A 24,238-nucleotide genomic window follows, 5' to 3' on the forward strand; every position below is an offset into this window, starting at 1 on the left:
TGCATTTTGGAATTATTATTATTCATTTTTAATTGCTGTCTTGCAGAAATTTTAATCCTCAGATGTTTTGCCTGTGAATTAACATTTTTTGTTTCTGTTGTCATTGTTACTACACTTACACCATGTCTTTCCTCCAATGAGTTCAAGGTAAGGTATATGCTTTTCCCACTCATTTAATTGTCACAACAACCCTGTGAAGTAGGTTAGTCTGAGACACAGCCCTAAGTCATGTAGTGAGTTTCATGGCTGTATGGGGATTGGGACTCTTGCTTTCTGATATCTGAAGTATTCTAATTCCACCTCTTTTCTGCATGGTGAATTTTAGGACAATATAATGCCTTTCAACATCCCCCCCCCCCCCCAAAAGCAACAGCAGCTTGAAACCATAATGACTCTCTGCAATGAGCTTGTGCAGGCAATCAGGACAATGGCTTGGATCTTGTTTCTAACAGGTTGGGGCTTGTGCCAATTAAGATACATTTATTGAATTGTCAGAACGAAGCCCAGCTCTGTTCCCGCCACTGCCAGGGGAGCCTAGAGATTACTTTGGATGAAAATCAGCAGCATCTGACTCATCAATAACATTCTCTGAAGCATCTGAGTCTTCAGTCTGTAGAGCAAAGGGCATGGACAAATGGGCTAACATTTGGGGTTTTCTTTTTATTGAAACGTTTTTACCCAAATGGAACAATATTGCTAAAAAAGAGAGTGACTCACAGCAAAACCAGAGGGATTTCAACTAGCTATTTAACAGAGATCAAACGAGAAAGGAATACACAGCCCATATTTAAAACTATGGAATCTGGGACTGCAAGATGTGAAGATGGCCACTGGCTTAAAGGATGATAGGAGCATGGTGTAGTGTTGATAAGAGTTGTGGACTAGGATCAAGGAGATAGGGGTTCAAATCTCCCACTCAGTCACTTGCTGACCTTGAGCCATGGGCCAGTCACTCCCTCTGAGCCCAGCATACCTCACATGTGAGGATCAAATGAAGGGAGAGAAGGAAGAACCATAGATGTTTCCTTGAGCTCATTTCATTGGAGATGGAAGGATATGGACACACACACACAGAGTGAATAAAAATGTGATTAGATAAATTCACCAAGGATACGACTATCAATGGCTACTAATAATGATTGGCTCTGCATACCAGTCATTGGGGAACAGCAAGAGAGGCTATTGCACTAATATCCAGCTTCCAGGTCTCCCATGGGTATCTGATCAGCCAAGATGCTCAACAAAAAAGACCTTTGGTCTCATCCTGAAGAGCTCTCATGCTAAAGTCTAATGAAGAAACATTAAAAATCTAATTCACTTGTTCCCCTGACCATGCAGAGAGGCATTGTACTCCCTAGTCCCTTCCCTGACCTCCATCCACCCAACAACACAAGTTCTCTGCATGTACATCTGGAGGTCCACACTTTGAAACCCTACAGAAGCAGAAGGTGAGGAAGGCGAAGTGACCTTCAAAAATGTATTTGTGGGCAGCTGCAGTGACAGCAGCTCACTGGGGCTGAATCTACACATACACATATATTTTAAAAAATGCTATGAAAGTGCTTTTTAAAAACGTTTCAAAATATATTTGGAACTTGCCATTAGCCCACCAGCACCATCTAGTATCACATTTCTATAATGCACTTAAAACGCACTTAAAACATTGTATTTGCAGCTGTATAGCTGAGTCCTAAGTGGAATGGAGTTGCTATGCTGGTCTCCCAGCAGGTGGGTCACTGCTGCTTATGGGAGGGAGAGGAGGGAGAGGAGGGAGGGAGCTCACCACAGTGGAAATACTTGCATCCTCCCTGTCATTCGTGGTAAGCAACAAAGACTCACTCGCTGGGATACTTGCATAGTGGCTCTGCCCCATCCAGCAAGCTGTTTCTGGGCAGTTCAGATCTCTTTCCCTGAAGAATTTACCTTTGGTGAGAAAGAGCAATGGACTGCAAGAAGATCAAACCTATCCATTCTTAAGGAAATCAGCCCTGAGTGCTCACTGGAAGGACAGATCCTGAAGCTGAGGCTCCAATACTTTGGCCACCTCATGCGAAGAGAAGACTCCCTGGAAAAGACCCTGATGTTGGGAAAGATGGAGGGCACAAGGAGAAGGGGACGACAGAGGATGAGATGGTTGGACAGTGTTCTCGAAGTTACTAACATGAGTTTGACCAAACTGTAGGAGCCAGTGGAAGACAGGAGGGCCTGGCGTGCTCTGGTCCATGGGGTCATGGATAGTCGGACACGACTAAACGACTAAACAACAACAAGAAAGAGCACAGCTGCTCCCATAGCTGAGGACTGTGGATTAGACAAAGAGCAACACACACACCCTCTCATGTTTCAGAGCTGCAGCCCAACAGCCCTCTTGTTGCTATATATCATCACCATAAGTCAATTTATTTGCATACCACATTTCCCACAAATGCATCTGTGCTCAAAGTGCTTCACATGAAACACAGAGGCATTATTCAACTCACTCATCCTGTCAGCGCAAGGATTTCCACTTGTGCAATGGAACGACCCACCGCATGTCCTCCCCAATTCTGCTCCAGAGGCTTGGGGGGGGGAAGTGCAGAGATTTAGGGGGTGCATGGGGAGAGGAAGAGTCAAATTCCAATGCACAAGCAGAAATCCTTGCACTGATGGAACGAGTTAGTTGGATACTGTCCCATCTCAATATAAAAGCGTAATGAAAAGTTTAGTATCGCTACAACACAGCCCTAAAAAAATAATAATCAACGGCTATATGAACAATTGTCAACCTAGCAGTTCAAAAGCATGTCAAAGTGCAAGTAGATAAATAGGTACTGCTCCGGCGAGAATGTAAACAGCATTTCTGTGCGCTGCTCTGGTTCACCAGAAGTGGCTTAGTCATGCTGGCCACATGATCCGGGAGCTGTACGCCGGCTCCCTCAGCCAATAAAGCGAGATGAGAGCCACAACCCAGAGTCGTCTGCGACTGGACCTAATGGTCAGGGGTCCCTTTACCTTATATGAACAATTAACAGACAACAAAATTTAAATGAGCATAAAGGTCACCAACAGGTCAAGTAAAAATGCCCAAAGCTTCACATGTAAAAGTAACCCCAAAGTTGATAAGGTTATTATCTAGAAACCCAATCCCTGATCTTTTAGGCCTCAACCCAAAAGGCTTTGAGATGACCATGCCGATTAAGTTTCCGTTCATGACAACTGCACAAACATTCCAAGTTCCACAAAACTGAACTGTACACTTTGTGCTGGAATACTTGCCAAGTAGTTACTCGGAAAGGTTTTTCCCCCCTTCTCTTTTATGTTGGCATGGGTACAAGTACAAATCAGTAACAAATTGGGCCATTATCGTGGCTGAGATTGAAGACCTTGAGTTCTAGAGATAATAATAATAATTAAAAAAAAGATTTGAGGGAGACCTTAGCTCAGTATGAGCGCTCATGTTTTCCATGCAGAAGGTCCTAAGTTCAATCTCTGGCATTTCCAGCGGGTTTTTTTATTATTAAAAAACAAACACAAGGGAAAAAGAGGATCACATCTCTACACGAGAACCTGGAGAGTCAGTTCCAGAAGCAGAGCTTGATTCTGTCATGAGCCACACAGAACCATGTGGCTCCTGCAATGTGATCATGCACCACCACATCAGTTGCCTGCAGAGCCAGCCAGCCAGCTCCTTCTGCTCAAAAGCCAGCCAGCTGTGCATGGCTAGTTAAAGTAACTTTAAACTTCAAGTTTTATAATATGCACCACTGTTACTGTGTATACATCACCGTTAAAGCCCTAAATGGCCTCAGCCCTATGTACCTGAAGGAGCGTCTCTAGCCCCATTGTTCACTGAGGTCCACCTCCGAGGGCCTTCTGGTGGTTACAGTGAGGTTACAGGGAACCAGGCAGAGGGCCTTCTCGGTTGTGGCGCCCGCCCTGTGGAATGCCCTCCCATCAGATGTCAAGGAGATAAATAACTATACAGCTTTTAGAAGACATCTGAAGGCAACACTGTATAAGAAAGTTTTTAATGTTTGATGTTTTATTATGCTTTTGTTGGTAGCCGCCCAGAGTGGCTGGAGCAACACAGCCAGATGGGCAGAGTACTACTACTACTACTACAAATAATAATTTGTAGCGCAGCGCATGGAAACGCCGTTTACCTTCCTGCCAGAGCGGTACCTATTTATCTACTTGCACTTTGACATGCTTTCAAACTGCTAGGTTGGCTGGAGCAGGGACCGAGCAACGGGAGCTCACCCCATCGCGGGGATTCGAACTGCCGACCTTCTGATCAGCAAGTCCTAGGCCACCTTCTGATCAGCAAGTCCACATCGCCACCCACATCCCTTTTAAAGAGTATAGCAGCCTAAAACAATAAAGTATACATACAATAAAAGCTAATCCACAAAATGCAATAAATACCAACTTCATGACCTCTCCAAAATCCAAAAGCAATCAAACAACAACTTGTCAACAAGAAAAAACAAAACAACAACAACTTGAAACCTAAGTGGAAGCACAGAGGAAACAACCTGAAAATATGTATAATGAAGAAATAAAAGTTTTTCAGCTTAAGGCTGAAAAACAACAACCTGCTTTTGGTCAAACACCTAAAATCATAAACTGCTACAGAGAATTTCCCCAAAGTGGGTCCAAGCACCTTCTGCTTGCATGTACAGGTTTCTCTGCCCAATGTAGTCGCTGGACAGACCCCAAAATAAAGCCAGAGAGATAAGCCAGAGAGATCTGGCTGCTCAGATACCCTTTGTTTTCTCTATTTTGGGGGAAAGTGATTCAGTCAGTACACTGTCCTCCTAAACGCTGACACTTTTTTTCTTCCTGAAACTCAATCTACTGACTTTTTATTTTTAAAGCTATCAATATACAGTATCTTTGCCAAATGGTACAAAATACTGTTATTTTGCTCCTTGCTTTACACCCTGCGGTGTGGCACAGATACAGACAAATATCCCCTTGCAAAGAAACATTTCCAAGACAAAGACAGAGAGAAGCAGAAAGACAAATCTGCTTCTTTCATTCTCTCCAGCCTTAATCCTGCTAATATATTTCTCTAAAGAATGCAAGGACTAGTATTAACTTTTTTAATTTTGCAAATGAGGACACTGACAGGGTTTTCATTTGGGGAGTTGAAAAATGGCACAATCATAGATGGGTGCTATCTATCCACACACACACACACACAGAGAGAGACAGACTTTCATAAATATTGCATTTCCATAATGATGTATAAAGAGGTATTTATTTGAGCGCTGATAGGAATGAATGGTACGAGCTCCAAGTGACTGAACTGCCAAATTGCAGGCAACAGGGCAATTTTCTGTAATAAAAAGGAGGTTTTCCTGTGAAGGCCTTCACTTACTAGTCACCACTTCTAACCTAGTAGGCGCCCCTCCCGGTGCAGAGTGTGATGACACAATGAGCTGAGAGCAAAGAATCTCGCAACTATTATTAACAACAACAATTATAATTAGTGCAATTTCAAGCAACAGAGAGCATGTGCTTCTGCATTCACAATGGCAACAGCTCCATTTTCACACTGGGGATGCACACACACAGCTGCCCTGCAACTCCACGTGAGCATCAGAGCCACAGTGCACAGCCCTCTTCCCCAACCTCCAGATGTTGATGTAAGTCTCAGCCAGTATGGTCAATGGTCAGTTGGGAATGATGGAAACTGCAGCCCCACGGCATTAATTTTAGTAAGGATTAAAGGGACCCCTGACCATTAGGCCCAGTCGTGGACGACTGGGGTTGCGGCGCTCATCTCGCTTTACTCGCCGAGGGAGCCAGCGTACAGCTTCCAGGTCATGTGGCCAGCATGACTAAGCCGCTTCTGGAGAACCAAAGCAGCGCACAGAAATGCCGTTTACCTTCCCGCCGGAGCAGTAGCTATTTATCTACTTGCACTGCGAGCTTTCGAACTGCTAGGTTGGCAGGAGCTGGGACTGAACAACGGGAGCTCACCCCGTCATAGGGATTCGAACCGCCGACCTTCTAATCGGCAAGTCCTAGGCTCTGTGGTTTAACCCACAGCGCCAAGTATAATTATATTTTGTATATATTAAGTATATACAAAACGTATGGGGGAGAGAAAGGTAAGCCCTAGTGGAACAGAGATAATTAGAAGCTTATGGGAACAAATGGCAAGTTAACAATTGCATGAAAGAAGCAGAGGGATTACTGAGAAAAACGGAAATAATTGAAGTCATTCATGTAATGTAGTACGATTGCATCTTATGCCGCGGTTCGGTTCCAAGGAGTTCTGTGTAAAGGCAAAAAACCTACAGAAACTCTCCATTTGTGTGCATTGGGGATACACACGCACACCATTTTGGGGAGTGGAATGGCAGCGAATGGGCATGTGTGTACCTGCTGACACATGCATTGGCCCTGACGCAACCCCTGTGCAAATGGGGAGTTGCCTGTATACTCAAACCCTTGTAACCAGCCTGAGACGAGCTTCCCAGGACTTCTGCAGGAGGTACATCCCACAACTGGGGTCTAGCAATGCTAGATGACTAATGCCTAGCTGAAGCTCACTGGGCTTCTGAAACGCATTGATGTTTTCATTGAAGTCATGGAGGAAGCAAGGGACAGGACAAATGGCCCGCATCTGGCCCAATTTCATTGTGCAACAGCCATCAGACTAGCTCAGGTTTTGGTGGATCCTGGGCTACCTCAGGCCCTGTTTTGGGGTTTTCAACCAGCTGCATATCCTACCAATGGCACTCCTGGTTGCCTATTTGCATGTGGAAGGGGAAGTGTGGCACTGGTGGAGTGACCCTTGTGACCAGGAGAGATGAGTGGAAGGACACCTCTTCCAAATCCAACACACACAGACACCTCAGAATCATAGAATTGTAGGATTGGAAGGGACCCTAAGGGTCATCTAGTCCAACCCCCTGCAATGCAGGAATCTAAGGGTGTACGGGTGGGGTGGATTGCTTGGTTGGGACTGTGACGTTGTTTTGTAACCTGCCCTGGGACCATCTAGGGAAGGGCAGGTTGTAAAGATAAGCAAACAAAAGTGTGTAATCTCACACACCCACACATCTAATTACACTTCCAAAGCTGCGTGCGGAGGTGAGCTTGTTAAGATGCATCTGGGGGGAAATATAAACCCACCGAAAGGCGGGATCATAAAATATTTAGTATATGCTAATGTGAATCAAAAGGCAACATAGGAAATGAACGACTCAGTGGCTCCAACGTTAACGAGCTGCTTTGAGAAAACAGCCACCTGGTTGGGAACAGAGGGAATTTGTCTGGCTGCGCTGAAGAAATTCCTGTTCAACGAGCCAAAACGCATCTCCCTCTTTTAGTCAGAACATGTTCCAATTCTCTAAATGGAAAAATGAAAGTGAGGCCATATCCACCCAATGCATTTAAAGAAGTATCAGACCACTTTAAATGCTCCCCCCCCCCCGAAGAATCCTGGGAACTGTAGTTTGCTGAGAGCCTGTTTGGAGACCTCTATTCCCTCTTAGAGCTACAATCTCCAGAGTTCAGAGGAATTGTAGCTCTATGAGGCAGCAGAGTCTCCAAACAACTCCAAGCAGTCTTAACAAACCACAGGTCCCAAGATTCTTTGAGGGAAAGCATGACTGTGAAAGCGGTACCACGATGCTTTAAAAATATAGTGTGCAAGCAGCCCCACATTAGCTCTGGCCCACTCACTTTCCCACATGCACTTTGCCCAGGTGTGCCTTTTTTTGACACAAATAGAAATAACCACATTCTACTTACATGGGACCCCGAGCAACCTGGGGGGCGGAGGAGGCGGTGGCGGTGGCGGTAGCGGAGGTGGTCTACATTGGCAGATCTGTTGGCAACTGTCTGTAACTTTCTCTGCTACCGGCTTGGCACATGATTTCTGGGGTTCACCCTGAGTGATCTGAAAAGGGAAAAAATAGCAAAAGAAATCTTGACTGGTTGCATGTCTCCTGGGTTAAAGCATTCATACTGCAAGGGTCCAAGGCTAGCAATTCATCCCTCATATTTGCAGAGGATGTTCATGGGCAATACATGTGATACGATTCTTCAAATTCCTCCCCTGGCTTCCTGCTCCTTCTGGGGTCAGTACAACCACCTTGTCCTTATCTTTAAAGCATTCTAGAGCAGCTCTTAGTTATTACAGGCTGAGTCCTTTAAAAGAGGCCCCATGGATACAGAGTACACATATTCCACGCGGCCTCTTTTAAAAGACCGACCATGTAGCTTGTTGGAGAATTTTTACTCCGCTCTTCAGCAAAAAGAAGAAGCCCCACCCAACCCACAGCAACTTGCAAAGATAAGGAATAAGAATTCCTTGCCCTCAGGCACATGGCACAAAAGGGATGTGTGGGGAGCAAATTCAGGTTTTTACTTTTGGTGTTAGCATAATAGCATAGCCAAGTGTAACTGAAAGATTTCAAAGAAAGGAATAGCCAAAAGTTGTAGCACAGCTTGATGGAATAGCTGCTGTCAGGCAACAGATGGAGGAGGGTGAAGCCTGATGGAACTGGCTCTTCAGCAGAGCTGGTGGTGACTGTCTCTGCTGAATCCCAATTTGTTTGTGGTAATTGCATTCAATACAACTGTGAAGCTGTAACACTAAGGGGTCTTTGAGGTGGGAATCCACTAGCCTGAAAGAAGGCACAATGGGTCAGTGCGCCTGATGTTAAACAGAAGGTTGGGGGTTCGAGCCTACTCAGAGACGGCTGTGGGCAGGATTCCTGCATTGCAGGAGGTTGGACTAGATGAGTCCCTTCCAATTCTATGAAAGTCATAAACTGTCCCATGATATTTTCCTATGGTTAATAAATGAACAGACCGCTCTTCTTCCCAGGCTGAGAGGAAAAATAGTGAAAACAGGTTATTTATTGGGACAGAGTGACTTTTGCAGCTGTTGTTAAAGCTGCAAAACAACGAAGCACAGGATGGAGCGATGGAGAAATTTCTGGAACAACAACGGGATATCAGCCCAAGGCATGACGGATAAGAGCAACAACCGGGGGAAATAAAGACATAACATCTTACAAGGACAGGAAGAAACCATATCCCATTCAGCCTCTACTGTTATATGCATGCACATTTGCATGAGGGCCCTTCTGAGCTGTCCTAGCCATCTGCCTGAATCTAAGAGAACGAAGGAGGCCAGGGCACATTTGTTTGACCTGCACCAGAACCAGGGGCGACCCCCAAACCAGCTTGCCACACCTCCGCACATTTCTATTTTTCTAGAAAAAGAGGTGCTGGACCTCACCATGAATGCCCCCCTGTTCTCTTATCATGGCAATGGTGCCCCACCTGAGAGGTGCCAGAACTCAGATCTGGCAAGTTCCAGCTGCAAAAAAAATCCCTCCCACCATGGCTATTGTCAAGCCAGTATCTGTTCAGGGCTGCCTCAAGTCGCCTGGTGAGTTCTGGCACCTATTTTTCTTGAAAAAAAAGCACTCTACACAATACAAATACAGTGGTACCTCGGGTTAAGTACTTAATTCGTTCTGGAGGTCCGTTCTTAACCTGAAACTGTTCTTAACCTGAAGCACCACTTTAGCTAATGGGGCCTCCTACTGCCGCTGTGCCGCTGGAGCACAATTTCTCTTCTCATCCTGAAGCAAAGTTCTTAACCCGAGGTAATATTTCTGAGTTAGCGGAATCTGTAACCTGAAGTGTATGTAACCCAAGGTACCACTGTATATGGAACTGATGGGTGGTTTTAGAATTGATATATTCTGTGGTGGGTGGGGTGGGCAAGGACACCACAGTTGCATCAGTAATAGGTTTGCATTTTCTGCTGTGTTACCTGAAAAAGCAGGCCTGATTCAAAGGAACTTACAGTAAGGTAAAGGTACCCCTGCCCGTACGGGCCAGTCTTGACAGACTCTAGAGTTGTGCGCCCATCTCACTTAAGAGGCCGGGGGCCAGCGCTGTCCGGAGACACTTCCGGGTCACGTGGCCAGCGTGACATCGCTGCTCTGGCGAGCCAGAGCCGCACACGGAAACGCCGTTTACCTTCCCGCTGGTAAGCGGTCCCTATTTATCTACTTGCCCCTGGGGGTGCTTTCGAACTGCTAGGTTGGCAGGCGCTGGGACCGAACAATGGGAGCGCACCCCGCCGCGGGGATTCGAACCGCCGACCTTTCGATCAGCAAGCCCTAGGCACTGAGGCTTTTACCCACAGCGCCACCCACGTCCCTTGTTACCTGAAAAAGCAGTGTTACCTGAAAAAGCAGGCCTGATTCAAAGGAACTTACAGTAGATGTATCTAAATGCCACTGAAATCAATCAGGCTTAATGGTGTGCAGTAGTGCTTTGCAGTGCAATGCTATTCTTCAAGTACCCAGAAGTACATCCGATTGTGCTCAGTGAGACTTTCTCTTAGGTAATTGTGGATAAGATTCCAGGTTGCAAACCTGTATTTGTTTACTAGGGCGTAAGCCCCATTGAATTTGATGGGATGCACTTCTGAGGATTGCAGCTCAAGCCTCCTTGAATTCAATGGGCCTTGGGCATACCTATCACATTAGGGATCGTACCCAAGAACTCAGATAATTTGTGTATATGCCTTTCCAAGGCAGCACTTTAGTATGTTATTTAATGCAAGTATGCTATCAAGTGCAGTTCTCAACAGGAAATTATATTTTAAAACACACACAACTCAGACCCATTGCAGGAATATGTGAAGCATGGAATTAGCAGTGACCTCTCAAGTCATTTTAGTTGAACATTCATGTGGTTATTATATAATGTTAATCCTTTGAAAAAGGAACCAAAATTTCTTCAACCTCCTTGCTAACAGCATCAAAATTACATACATAGAATGTACACTCCTCTAGTTAAAGTTTTTAAAAAAGACAGAAGGAAAGAAAGAATGAGTACAATGTAGTTCATCACATGCCCAGATGCAGAAATTTAAAGCTTTCTTTCTCTGATGCCTTGGAGATAGCATTTTGTACCTCAAAGGCCTGAGGGTAAGAAATATACACACACATATATAGAAAGATGCTATGCTTAGCTGAACTGCAAAGAATTTCCAAACAACACATGTAAACAAACTTTTGGTACTTTAAATAGCTTGTCAGAGTCTATTACCATACATAGGAAAGACCAAATTTAATCACAGAGAGTATGCCAACATTCCTCTTATGGTTAAAGAATAACAAATCCCTATTGTGTTAAAAAGCCTGGAAAAAGTTCTGAGGATTCTTTGCTGCCAACATAGTAAATACTGTTGATCGCTCAACCACAATTAAAAGAACTGGAGCTGTTCTTTTGTTCTTTGTTGGTTTTTAACCATAGTTTAGGGTTACATCTACTGCAGGCACTAACCATGGTTAACACCAAACCATGCCTGTACAATTTGTGACCCACTCACCACATACTGTGGTCTGCCAGGTATTTGACAGCCCCTTGGGATGTGTAGTCTCAGAAAGGCAACAAAAACAAGAGATTTATAAGGGCTACATGGAGTATAGGACGCAAACATATACAGAGTCACAACACTGGTCCATTTAGCTCAGTATTATTTACATTGGCCGGTTATGTTGGCTGTTTAGCCGTAATAATAAACATTCACATTGACCGGCAGTGGCTCTCCAAGCTTTCAGAGAGCAGACATTCCTCACCCTACTTGAAGATGTCAGAGACTGAATCTAGCACCTTCTTCATTTAAAGCAAATGCTCTCCTCCTGATCTATAGCCCTTCCCCTTCTATGGCGGCTAAGAACGCATGACTAGTGGTTGGTAAATCACAAGTTGCGTAGGCCTGAGTCGCTTTTGACGAGGGTTTGGAAACCTCCTTCAAATCCCCGCTTCATATATTTCTTAAGTTGGGAGGACTGGTTAGCATCAACCCTCTTTAGCATCTGTGCAGATGAGACGTTGTTAAAGGGAAGAAGACAAAGAAGTGGAAATTCACACTGCAGGGAGCTTGTGAGTGGTCAGTCTGTTTCTGACCCCTTTACCATCATGAGATTAGCAGACTTACATCTGCACAAGGCCTATCTCATGCTCTCATAACAAGTGACCTCCCTGGGGCCACATGCCTAGACAGTGCGTATGGAGGTCCTAGGCTGCCCAGATGACAAGACTCCCCTCTCAGCCTCACTGATGTGGTCCAAATGAAAGCAGAACAATACTTTGGCACCAGATTGGCTGCAGGAGTTGCCAGAAGGAGGCATACAAAGTTCCATCCAACTGTCTTAGGGAATCTGGATTTGTGTAGGGTGAAGCAAGGTTGCATTCTGGCTCCCGCTCTTATAAACTGTTATATTAATGATGGACAGGGTGAGCTCCCGTTGCTCGGTCCCAGCTCCTGCCCACCTAGCAGTTTGAAAGCACGTCAAAGTGCAAGTAGATAAATAGGTATCGCTCCAGTGGGAAGGTAAACAGCATTTCCGTGTGCTGCTCTGGTTCACCAGAAGCAGCTTAGTCATGCTGGACACATGACCCGGAAGCTGTCTGCAGACAAATGCCAGCTCCCTCGGCCTATAGAGCGAGATGAGCACTGCAACCCGAGTCGTCTGCGACTGGACCTAATGGTCAGGGGTACCTTTACCTTCACCATGTTTAGCCAATAAAAACTCCCCCTCAGCAGTAATTAGGAACATAAAGATCTCAAAGGCTATCTATCCCTAGACTAGACTACAGTGGTACAGTGGTTCTCAAATGCCTTGGTTCTCAAACTTGGTTCTCAAACCCAGAAGTAAGTGTTCCGGTTTTCAAGCGTTTTTTGGAAGCCGAACATCCGACTATCGGCTATTGTTTCCGGACACCTGCACCAATCAGAAGCTGTGCCTTCGTTTTCAAAGATTTTGGAAGTCAAATGGACTTCTGGAACTGATTACCGTATTTTTCGCCCTATAGGACGCACTTTTTCCCCTCCAAAAATGAAGGGGAAATCTGGGTGCGTCCTATGGGGCGAATGCAGGCTTCGCGGACCTCTCCGCTAGCAGCGGGAGCGCTCCCGCTGCTGGCGGAGAGGTGCCTGCATGCGGAAGCCTGCGCGCGCTGAGCTCAGCGCGCCCAGGCTTCGCGGACCTCTCCGCTAGCAGCGGAGCGCTCCCGCTGCTGGCGGAGACGTGCCTGCATGCCGAAGCCTGCGCGCGCTGAGCTCAGCGCGCCCAGGCTTCGCGGACCTCTCCGCTAGCAGCGGGAGCGCTCCCGCTGCTGGCGGAGACGTGCCTGCATGCCGAAGCCTGCGCGCGCTGAGCTCAGCGCGCCCAGGCTTCGCGGACCTCTCCGCTAGCAGCGGGAGCGCTCCCGCTGCTGGCGGAGACGTGCCTGCATGCCGAAGCCTGCGCGCGCTGAGCTCAGCGCGTCCAGGCTTCGCGGACCTCTCCGCTAGCAGCGGGAGCGCTCCCGCTGCTGGCGGAGACGTGCCTGCATGCCGAAGCCTGCGCGCGCTGAGCTCAGCGCGTCCAGGCTTCGCGGACCTCTCCGCTAGCAGCGGGAGCGCTCCCGCTGCTGGCGGAGACGTGCCTGCATGCCGAAGCCTGCGCGCGCTGAGCTCAGCGCGCCCAGGCTTCGCGGACCTCTCCGCTAGCAGCGGGAGCGCTCCCGCTGCTGGCGGAGAGGTGCCTGCATGCCGAAGCCTGCGCGCGCTGAGCTCAGCGCGCCCAGGCTTCGCGGACCTCTCCGCTAGCAGCGGGAGCCAGCACTGGGCTCCCACGGCTTGCAGAGAGCTGCCTGTTTGGGGCTGGGGTCGGGGGAAGCTCGGGCTTCCCCAACCCCGCGCCTGGGGGGGAAATAATTTTTTTCCTTTATTTCCCCCCCAAAAAACTAGGTGTGCCTTATGGGACGGTGCGTCCTATAGGGCGAAAAATACGGTAAGTTTGGTGCTTTTGTTTTTGCTATTTATTTTGCGTTTTTGTTTTTGAGGCTTTTTCAATTACTGTGATTTGTTTTTGTGACTGTGTGGAACCCAGTTCAGCTACTGATTGACTGACTGTGAGACTGCGGAAATGGATTAAAAAAAACCTGTCCAAACAATGACTATCATCAGTGCAGGTAAGATTTTTTTTTTTTTTATCATCTACAATACTGTTTTATTTATTTTATAGTACATTGATTATTGCTTTCAAAAATCATGTAAGATTCATGTAAGATAAAAAAGGTAAAGGGACCCTGACCATTAGGTCCAGTCGTGGCCAACTCTGGGGTTGTGGCGCTCATCTCGCTTTATTGACCGAGGGAGCTGGCGTACAGCTACTGGGTCATGTGGCCAGCCTGACTAAACCGCTTATGGCGAACCAGAGCAGCACATGGAAACACTGTTTACCTTCCCGCCAGAGTGGTACCTATTTATACCGCCGACCTTCTGATCGGCAAGTCCTAGGCTCTGTGGTTTAACCCACAGTGCCACCCATGTCCCTTACATGTAAAATACCCCCATATAAAAGAAGTGTAAGGCAACTGAGGCCATAATATCTAATGCAGTCATAGCAGAGGCAAGATTTGCACTGGAGACTTGATAAGTTATAGCAGTTGTCATTTGACCCAAGTAATATCTACTCTGACTGGTGGCGGCACTCCCAATTTTTCAGGCAGACAAGTGTCTTTCAGATCATTCTAGATGGAAGTCACCAGGAATTAACCTCGGATCTTCTGCCTGGAAACAATGTTCGCTGCTCCTGATCCCCCTGACTTGAGCTTCCTGCTATAACTGCTGTTTAAACTGTGTGAATTGCTATGTTGTTGTAATGGGCTTGTTTATTGCACATATTAATCGTGGCTGTTTAAAGTCCTGATGAAATTGCTTTATTGCATTTTAATTACTTGTGGCTATATTCTTTATGCTCTGTTTTATACCTGCAAACCTCTTAGAAGGCATTTTTGCAAGTAAGTAGTAAATAAAATAATACATTATAATAGGGATGGGGCACCTGTGGCCCTCCAAGATAAGCCGAACTTCAAATCCCATCATCCCTGGCCATTGGCCATGCTCTTTGGGCAGGGTTCGAAATTAGCAGGGCGCCAGGCGCATTTTGTGCCTATCGATTCTCCATTTGCGAGCATCTCAAAAAGTCTGGATGCCATTTTTTGTGTGCCTGGCTGACACTCAAGGATTACTGAAATGTATGTGCTCTGCAGCCTCAAAGTATATGTTAAGGATAGACAATATACTAAGGAGTTTAACAATAAAGAGTAGAGTGATTTGAAAACTGAAACACAGCACCAACATTTTTATTGTAAACACCAAATTAAACATGTATTAACAATTTCTGATAAAAATGTTATATTAACAATGTGTCACTTATGTGAATTGCGTATGAGTTCATGCTTATCAAAATAATAAGACATGTCTAATAACTAGACATTCTGTTTTGCCCCCCAAAACCCAGATCCCAGAAACCATTTGGCTCCTAGCTTTTCTATCCCAGTTTCTAACACTGTGTCTGGGGCTGATGGGAGTCCAAAATCAACTGAAGGGCCACAGGTTCTCCATGCCCGATATACAGTGGTACCTCGGGTTACATACGCTTCAGGTTACATACGCTTCAGGTTACAGACTCTGCTAACCCAGAAATAGTACCTCGGGTTAAGAACTTTGCTTCAGGATGAGAACAGAAATCGTGCTCTGGTGGCGCAGCAACAACAGGAGGCCCCATTAGCTAAAGTGGTCTTCAGGTTAAGAACAGTTTCAGGTTAAGAATAGACTCCGGAACGAATTAAGTACGTAACCAGAGGTACCACTGTATTCCCTTCCTCTGTGTAAACAGCTGCTGCAGAAATGGTAGCAGAAGAAGGTGCAAAAACGTCTCTCTCACAGCATAATCTTCTTAGAAATGGGAGGACTGAGAAGAGAGATAATATGTGGTACTTGGGGAAATGGCAGCAAACCAATCTTGAGGGAGAGGCTGGAACTGAGGGCAGATTCCCAAACCCCTTGTTTACATCCTCAATCGGGGCAGTCAACACAGTGTCCTGCAGATGTTCTTGCACTACAACTCCCATCACCCCTGAGCATTGGCCATGATGACTGGGGTTGATGACAGTTGTAGTCCACAACATCTGGATGGCATCATATTGGCTATCCCTGCCATTAACAAAGACTAAATGAAAGCCTGTGCTCACTGGAAGGACAGATCCTGAAGCTGAGGTTCCGATACTTTGGCCACCTCATGAGAAGAGAAGACTCTCTAGTAAAGACCCTGATGTTGGGAAAGATTGAGGGCACAGGGATAAGGGGACGGAAGAGGACAAGATGGTTGGACAGTGTTCGCAAAGCTACTAACATGAGTTTGACCAAACTGTGGGAGGCAAACAGGAGGGCCTGGCGTGCTCTGGTCCATGGGGTCACAGAGAGTCGGACACGATCTAAACGACTAAACAACAACAAATGAAAGCCTACATTGGACCTTCATCGTTTCCAAGGTTCTTCAAAATTCTGTACATATCACCTCAAAATGTGAAGAAGCCTCCTGTCAATTTATTTTTTTTTCCAGCCATGAAAAGGACTCCACGTGGGCCCCTTTTAAACAAAACAGAACATGATATTACTAGAAAATGTGTGGAAGACTGCTCCTCTCACAAAGCGTGATGACTCATATGATGTGTAATTGCTCTTTTCTTTCCCTAATGCCTATACAAGCTGCCTCTAGGTTGGCAGATGAGAAGGCAGCGAAGCTATGCCCTGCAATGAAAGATTCTGCTATAAATATAGACCTGTCACAAATTTTAACACTTCATGTTGCCTTTTAATGATCAACCAAACCAATATCTGACTGGCTTTCATTCAAGCTTACTTCTAAAAGAGAGAGAGAGAGAGAGAGACTTCTTTTCCATAGTCATTCATAAGCTGTTTTGCCTGGACTTTGCTGCTAAGATATTACTGTCAGGTGTCTCAGTGACATTCCTGTCAGAGGAAACGGCTAAACTGTTGTCCTTACTGGTCTGTCTGAGACAGAAACCCTTTGGCCTGAATCTACTTTGCATTCCATAATGTTTTGATGCAGGGGTACCCAATGTGGTGATATCAAGATGTTGTGAACTACAACTCCCATCAGTCCTTGCCCATCGGACAATGGGAGTTGCAGTCCACAACATCTTGATATCACCACATTTGTTGTTGTTTAGTCGTTTAGTCGTGTCCGGCTCTTCGTGACCCCATGGACCAGAGCACGCCAGGAACTTCTGTCTTCCACTGCCTCCCGCAGTTTGGTCAAACTCATGCTGGTGGCTTCGAACACACTGTCCAACCATCTCGTCCTCTGTCGCCCCTTTCTTCTTGTGCCCTCAATCTTTCCCAACATCAGGGTCTTTTCCAGGGAGTCTTCTCTTCTCATGAGGTGGCCAAAGTATTGGAGCCTCAGCTTCACGATCTGTCCTTCCAGTGAGCACTCAGGACTCACCACATTAGCTACCCGTTTTAATGTCTCCAGCCGTCAACAGTGTGGATTTTGACAGTCTATGAGTTTTATCTAAGCAAATCATACTTTCATAGACGCACTGAAATAATTGGACTCAAGTTGACTGAGTTCAATGGGACTACACGGAACATGGCTTACTTGGATACAACTCTGTTGCTATTTAAACTTCTCTGTTAACATGCTTTCTGAGATGGTATTATTTACAACGAAGCTTGAAGCATGTCTATGAAAATAACTAGAAAATTGTATCAGCTGTTGTCACAGAGGAGTTGGGAAGTTAGAGGAGGCAGAGCACTCCTGAAAGTTCATTTGCAGTGGAATTTCAATTCATCACTGTTTCAATCTGGTGCTGAATACAAGGTCTTGCTACTTTCTGGAGGGATAGTTTCCTCTTGAGTAAGCTCCAATTTGCAGCAGGGCTAGACAAACAAGCTGGCTCACTAGAAGGCAGTCTTCTGTATTCCTTTGTCACTTCTCTGAACTCCTTCCCACCAACAGCACCTCTGTTACTAAGCCTCTGGAGCCAATAGACTAACTTTAATATTCCATTTTTAATAGTGTTCCAGTTTTAATAGTGTTCCATAATCGTAATGGAACTCGGGCTCATTTTTTAAGAAGTGAAGCCAGTCCAGGCAGCTGAAATTGATGAGGTTCTGGAGTTTAAGATTAGCTCAGTCAAAAGCACTGTGAAGTCTCAAACACTGTAGGACTGCGTTTAACTCAGTTTTTTAAAGAAGTTCCTGTGCTTTTCTCTTTCTCCCCAAAATTGCTATCTTTCTGCCAAGCTACATAATATGACACCCTGTTTCAGTACATCCACAATTACGGTAAGTACCTTAACAGCTCATCCAAATCTACTGCAGCATCTGAATCACTATTATGATATGCAATTATTTTAGTAGAGTTGTTGTTGTTTCAGATGTACTTAAAAACAAACACACATTGGAACCAGAAGGGAAGCTTCAGTATCTCAGACCACCAAGGCTTCCTTTGCACTGACAAAAGAGAGGACAAATAATTCCCCAAAAAAGTAAAATGAAAAGAAAAACTAGCTGTCTGCATCAGCCAGTGATTGCAAATAACTGCGAAGGTGTCATACTTTCAAAAATACAGCAGGATTCTGATTTCTCTTGCCTCGGTGCTAAGCTGTGCTACTTAAACTAACCTGGAACTAAGAGAAGACCCTTTTTAAATCCTAGCATTGTAGCCAACTGGAAGTATAAGCCAGCTGCTTAATCTCTTTTTCTATCTGTATACGAGAGTAGATGTGATGTTAAAAATGTATTTGCATTTCATCTGCATTTTTGAAAGAAAGTAAGGATGGAAGGGCATATAGCAGCTGCCGCACTCTTGAACGAGAATCATTTCACTGAAGCTGCTATTTGCCACCCATGGGAGATTCCCTCCCAATACTTCAATTTCAAAGACTAGATTTTTGTCACGGGAGGAATAGATTAAACCCATCCTCCCTCTCTGCTGCTCCTGGTTATCCAGAATGCTTCCATTCACCTGAGATGCCACTTGTTCAGATCAAGAACAGGAACCCCTCACATGTTCCAGATGAGCCAATGTGCAGTCGTCAGGTTAAAGCTGACCATGAATCTGATTTTATTAGCTGCCCCCACAGAGCCTAGGGCTTGCCGATCAGAAGGTCGGCGGTTTGAATCCCCGCAATGGGGTGAGCTCCCGTTGCTTGGTCCCTGCTCCTGCCAAACTAGCAGTTCGAAAGCACATCAAGTGCAAGTAGATAAATAGGTACCGCTCCGACGGGAAGGTAAACGGCGCTGCTCTGGTTCGCCAGAAGCGGCTTAGTCATGCTGGCCACATGACCCAGAAGCAGTATGCCGGCTCCCTCGGCCAATAAAGCGAGATGAGTGCCGCAACCCCAGAGTTGGTCACGACTGGACCTAATGGTCAGGGTCCCTTTACCTTTCTTTACAGCAACCCTGTGAGGTAGGCTACACTAGGCTGAGAGACAGGCCCCACGGTAAGTGCTGCCCCCCCCCCGTGGTGTGGCGACCTGTGACCCCTCCCCTTCCCCCCAGCTAAGCCTCTGATGATGGCCCAACAAAGTCACCCAGGATGTTTTATGGCTGAACGGGGATTTACATACCCCTCTCCCCAGTCCTAGTCCAACATGCTAACTCCTACACCATCTCACATTGTTGTTTTTAACTGTGTCAATATACAATTATTTTGACCAGAAACAATGGCGTCCTCATGTAGGCGGCCTTTGGCAAATGGGTTGATTCCAACCAAGGAGACACAGGAACAATTTTCCTGTTCAGAGTCCTCCACTTGCATAATTTACCGTACTTTTCCATATATAAGGGGAGGTTTTTTTATTAAGAAATTAAGAAAAAAATTGGGGGTCATCCTATACACAGATAGTGCATAGGGGGGACGTGGGATTGGTTGCTGCCGCGAGCCGGAGATTGTCATCGGCTATTGGGCTTGTTATTGGTGGCTGCGTCAAGGGCTGGTGTTGATTGGCTGTTGCTGCAGCAATAGGGTGGACGATTGGCGGCTTTTGTCAGCGAGGGGACAGATGATTTTCAGCAATCTCCCCTAAAGAAAGCTCAACAACTCTGTGCCACCCCTCCCCCCAAAAAACTCAACAACTCTGGGCAGTCTCCCCATATTTTCTTAATTTGGAGTCCCCCAAAATAGTGGGTGCCTTATACACGGGGGCGTGTTATACACAGAAAAATACGGTACGTATCCCTGGAATGTAATCCCTGCACCAGTTGCATTTTGCCAGTACAGTAAATATAGTAAAATAATGTACAGTGGTACCTCAGGTTAAGAACTTAATTCGTTCCGTATGCAGAACTGGCCAAATTGACATACAAATTGTGAGACAAGGACAACTGTGACTTCAAGGAGGAATGGAAACTTTATACAAATTATCTAAAAACACAACAAAATGAACTGGACTCCTTGGCAGGTTGTGAATAAACATACACAAATTTATTGTTGACAACATTATGGACAGATATGTAAGGATATATACAATTTTATAATATGCAGAGAAAATATATGCAGCGAAATCAAGGGAGAGGAGCTGAGGGAAGGGGGGTTATGTAGGTGATTATATGGTTTGATAATTTGTTATGTGGAAAGTGAGTAATAAAAAATATTTTTTTAAAAAAGAAAAGCACTTAATTCGTTCCGGAGGTCCGTTCTTAACCTGAAACTGTTCTTAACCTGAGGTGCCACTTTAGCTAATGGGGCCTCCTGCTGCCGCTGCGCGATTTCTCTTCTCTTCCTGAAGCAAAGTTCTTAACCTGAGGTACTATTTCTGGCTTAGCAGAGTCTGTAACCTGAAGTGTCTGTAACCTGAAGTGTCTGTAACCTGAGGTATCACTGTACAGTGGTGCCTCGCAAGATGAAAAGAATCCGTTCCGGGAGTCTTTTCGTCTTGCGGTTTTTTCGTCTTGCGAAGCAAGCCCATTGACGGAGTAGCGCTATTAGAGCTATTGACATTTTGAGGGCTAAAAACGGCTTTTTAAGGGGTGGGGGATTAGCGGTTTTGCTGCTAAAATGCTTTTAGCAGCTTAGCGCTTCAGGAAAAGGGGTTTTAGAGCAAAAAAAAAATTCAAATTTTTTCGCCATTTTTCGTCTTGCGAAGCAAGCCCATAGGGAAATTCGTCTTGCGAAGCGCCTCTGCAGACGGAAAACCCTTTCATCTTGCGGGTTTTCCATCTTGCGAGGCATTCGTCATGCGGGGCACCACTGTATATAGTTTATGGCCCTAGTCAACTTTTCTTGCATCCACTGTTCCACAAAGTTTGTCACGTGGCTACCCTTGTCTTAGACTGCCAAAGCAGTAGTTGAAAAAAGAGTGGCATTTGTTAATGCCTCTGCTACATCTTTAAGGTCCTGCACCTGTAATTACCTGCAGCTTTCTGATGCCTGTGTCTCTAGACAGTGAGTGGGATAATGCAAATAAAAGAAGAAGAAGAAATGATACCAACAAATCTCCACTCACTTTTTCTTGTTTCTGTATGTGTCTAATCATGAAGTCCTTTTTTGCAGTCATCATCATCCTTTTTTGCAGAAATTCCCTATGGCCACCAGGATTGGCAGTGAGCAGAAGGCACCCGTTTTGCCTAAACATGGTAGCCCACCTTCATTTCTAGTAGCCCACGAGGCTCAGCTTTCTTACTTCCTGTTCCAAAAGGACCAAGTAAACACATCTTTTTCGCATTCACTGCCTATTGAGCATGTTTACATAGGAAGTATGCATCATGACATTGGTGTTACATCCCAGTACAACCACAATGTCATTTTGAAAAGTCACTTATTGCCTTCCTGGGAATGCTGGTGGTCTCTCTCTCTCTCTCAGATTTGTGACTTATGTGGAAAAATATAGTAATTTAAGGCTTTCTCTGCTCAGTGGCGTAGCGTGGGTTGTCAGCACCTGGGGCAAGGCAAGTAATTTGCGCCCCCTAACCCGTGGATTTGCACCCCCTAACCCATGGATTTGCACCCCCTAACCCTAACCCCCAGATGTTGCGCCCGGTGCGGCCGGCCCCCCCTGCACCCCCCCCACGCTACGCCACTGTCTCTGCTGTTTGCCAAAACTGATTATTTTGGTTGACACTGATGACATGGGAGACTGTATCTATGGGAGACAGGTCTGAGGTTTCTAGATCTGGAAGAAGGTTCCTGTGTTTCCAATAGCTGCTTAGAAAGGAGAGGTTTGAGCTGATCTTTCTGTTTTGCTACAAAGCTGGAAGAGGAGAAGCAGAACATGCTGAAACTATTTCTTCTGTGAAACTGTTAAAAGCACAAGACCCCACATCCCCTCTACTGTGCCACGCTGAACCTGGCAATTTCATGAGGCACCGATTATACCTAAGGGTCTTTCGCCACAGGAATGTTGGAAGAGTCAGGGCAGATAAAAGGAAGCACTGCTTCAAGCAACACAGAGTTAAACTATGGAACTCACTCCCACAAGAGGCAGTGAAGGTCACCAATTTGGATGGCTTGCAAGGAAGATGCGACAAATTCATGGAGGAGAGGGCTAAGGCCACTAGCCGTAATGGCTCTGCTCTGTCTCCACAGATGGAGGCCTAAATGCTTCTGAAAAGCAATTGCTGGAAACTGCAGGAGGGGAGAGGGCTCTTGCGTTCAAATCCTGCTTGAGGGTTTCCCACAGGCATCTGATTGGCCACTGTAAGAACAGGATGCTGGAGTAGATGAGCTACCAGCCTGATCCTGCAGGCTCTTCTCGTGTTCTACCGGCCTGATCCTGCAGGCTCTTCTCGTGTTCTACCGGCCTGATCCTGCAGGCTCTTCTCGCAGTGGTGTAGCGTGGGTTGTCAGCACCCGGGGCAAGGCAAGTGATTTGCACCCCCTAACCCGTGGATTTGCGCCCCCTAACCCTAACCCCCAGATGTTGCGCCCGGTGCGGCCGGCCCCCCCTGCACCCCCCCTCGTTACGCCACTGTCTTCTCGTGTTCTACCGGCCTGATCCTGCAGGCTCTTCTCGTGTTCTTATCACTCCACGGAAACGGCACTATTGCTGAAATTCTAAAGAAAGTTGCTACATTTAACCAAATTGCTTCTGGTTTGGTGTCCCCCCCCCCCCCCCGTATGTGTCTAATGTGGAATGAAACAGATTCATGATGATAAAAATGCTAGCATAACCTATGGATAAGGCAAAATCATTTCCCCCTGGTAAAACTAGAAAGAGAAGCCCAGGCTTAATAAGGACTCTCTGCAGCATGACCCTTGTATACTTACAAACCTAATTTAATGTATTAGTGATTTGTGTATACATCTCTTATGAAGCTTGCATAAGGGGTGCTTTTGTAAGTCATGGCGACTGACTGATTGATTGGAGGGTGTCGGTTTCAAAAAAAACCCCAGCAGATCCTTTCACATAATTACATTTGCCTTCAAAGCATGCACAGTTTCAATTACACAAGCTTGTTTAGCCACCCGGATTTCAGAGCGTGGCAGGCGGCAGCGACGGCAGCACAAGATCCTTGTTTTGCAATTGGACGGCTGACAGATCTTCAGACGAGAGGCAAAAAGTTAAGTCAAGCAACATCCACAGCAAAATGCGGAATCTGCCAAGTTTAGAACAGAGGGAAAGGACAGCATTTTCTTTGTACTTACAGTACTGAGGTTATCAGTTACTCCCTCAAGATCTAAGTTACAAGCAAGGCTTTGACTCACAAAAGGTAGCATGTCAAAGGGACAGGGGGACCACACAATTTGGTGCTAGAGAATCTGCTGTGTATGTAGAAAGTCTCAGATTCAATGCCCGACATCTCCAGGGCTGGGAAAGCCTCCCAAAACCCTGCAGCCTCTGCCAGCCAGTGTAGACAATACTAGCTAGGTGCACCGATCACCCAGCTCAGTATAAGACAGCTTCCTATGTCCCTTGGCTTCAATGCTCACAATCCTGCTTACTTAGGTTGCATATATCACAGTGGAGTCTGCAAGGCTGAAAGAATTCATCTGTATAAATTGCACCCTGTCCTATCGCCTCTGGGTCTATGCATCTTGATCGCTGGTCACCACACATATCCACCAAGGTCAACCTACATGGCAAACCAGAGGACCAGAGAACCAGGAAAGCTGATTCAGCCTGCACTCAGTGGATTCCGAGTTCACAGCCACATCACAGATGCCTTGCCAAACTGCTAATGAAATTAGGCTATTTGGAGAGGCCTAGTTTTGCATACATTGCCACCTACAGTCATTAGACTTTGAAAACCCTCTTCCCTGTCAGCACATTCAGGAAGACTCAGATTCTGCTCTGAATTAGCAAGCTGAATTCTACGGGCACCAAATTCAATGGCGTTGATCGCTTAAAAGCACTGGGGAAGGATAAAGCCCTTTAGCACACAAACAAAAATGGACTG

At 45.9% G+C, this 24,238-nt stretch overlaps 1 protein-coding gene across 4 annotated transcripts in view; it reads right to left on the bottom strand.

Moving 5' to 3' along the window:
• Positions 1-24,238, bottom strand: part of PRIMA1 (proline rich membrane anchor 1) — a 55,021-nt gene that overhangs the window by 25,424 nt on the left and 5,359 nt on the right. For all 4 annotated transcript variants that reach the window (XM_083440390.1, XM_083440387.1, XM_083440388.1 and 1 more), the window contains exon 3: positions 7,750-7,897. In XM_083440390.1, the coding sequence (XP_083296516.1) occupies positions 7,750-7,897 (148 nt within the window). The remainder of the gene's footprint in view (positions 1-7,749; positions 7,898-24,238) is intronic.

This window comes from Podarcis tiliguerta (assembly GCF_965153285.1).
Source record: "Podarcis tiliguerta genome assembly, chromosome: 1".
In the NCBI taxonomy this organism is placed as follows: Eukaryota; Metazoa; Chordata; class Lepidosauria; order Squamata; family Lacertidae; genus Podarcis; species Podarcis tiliguerta.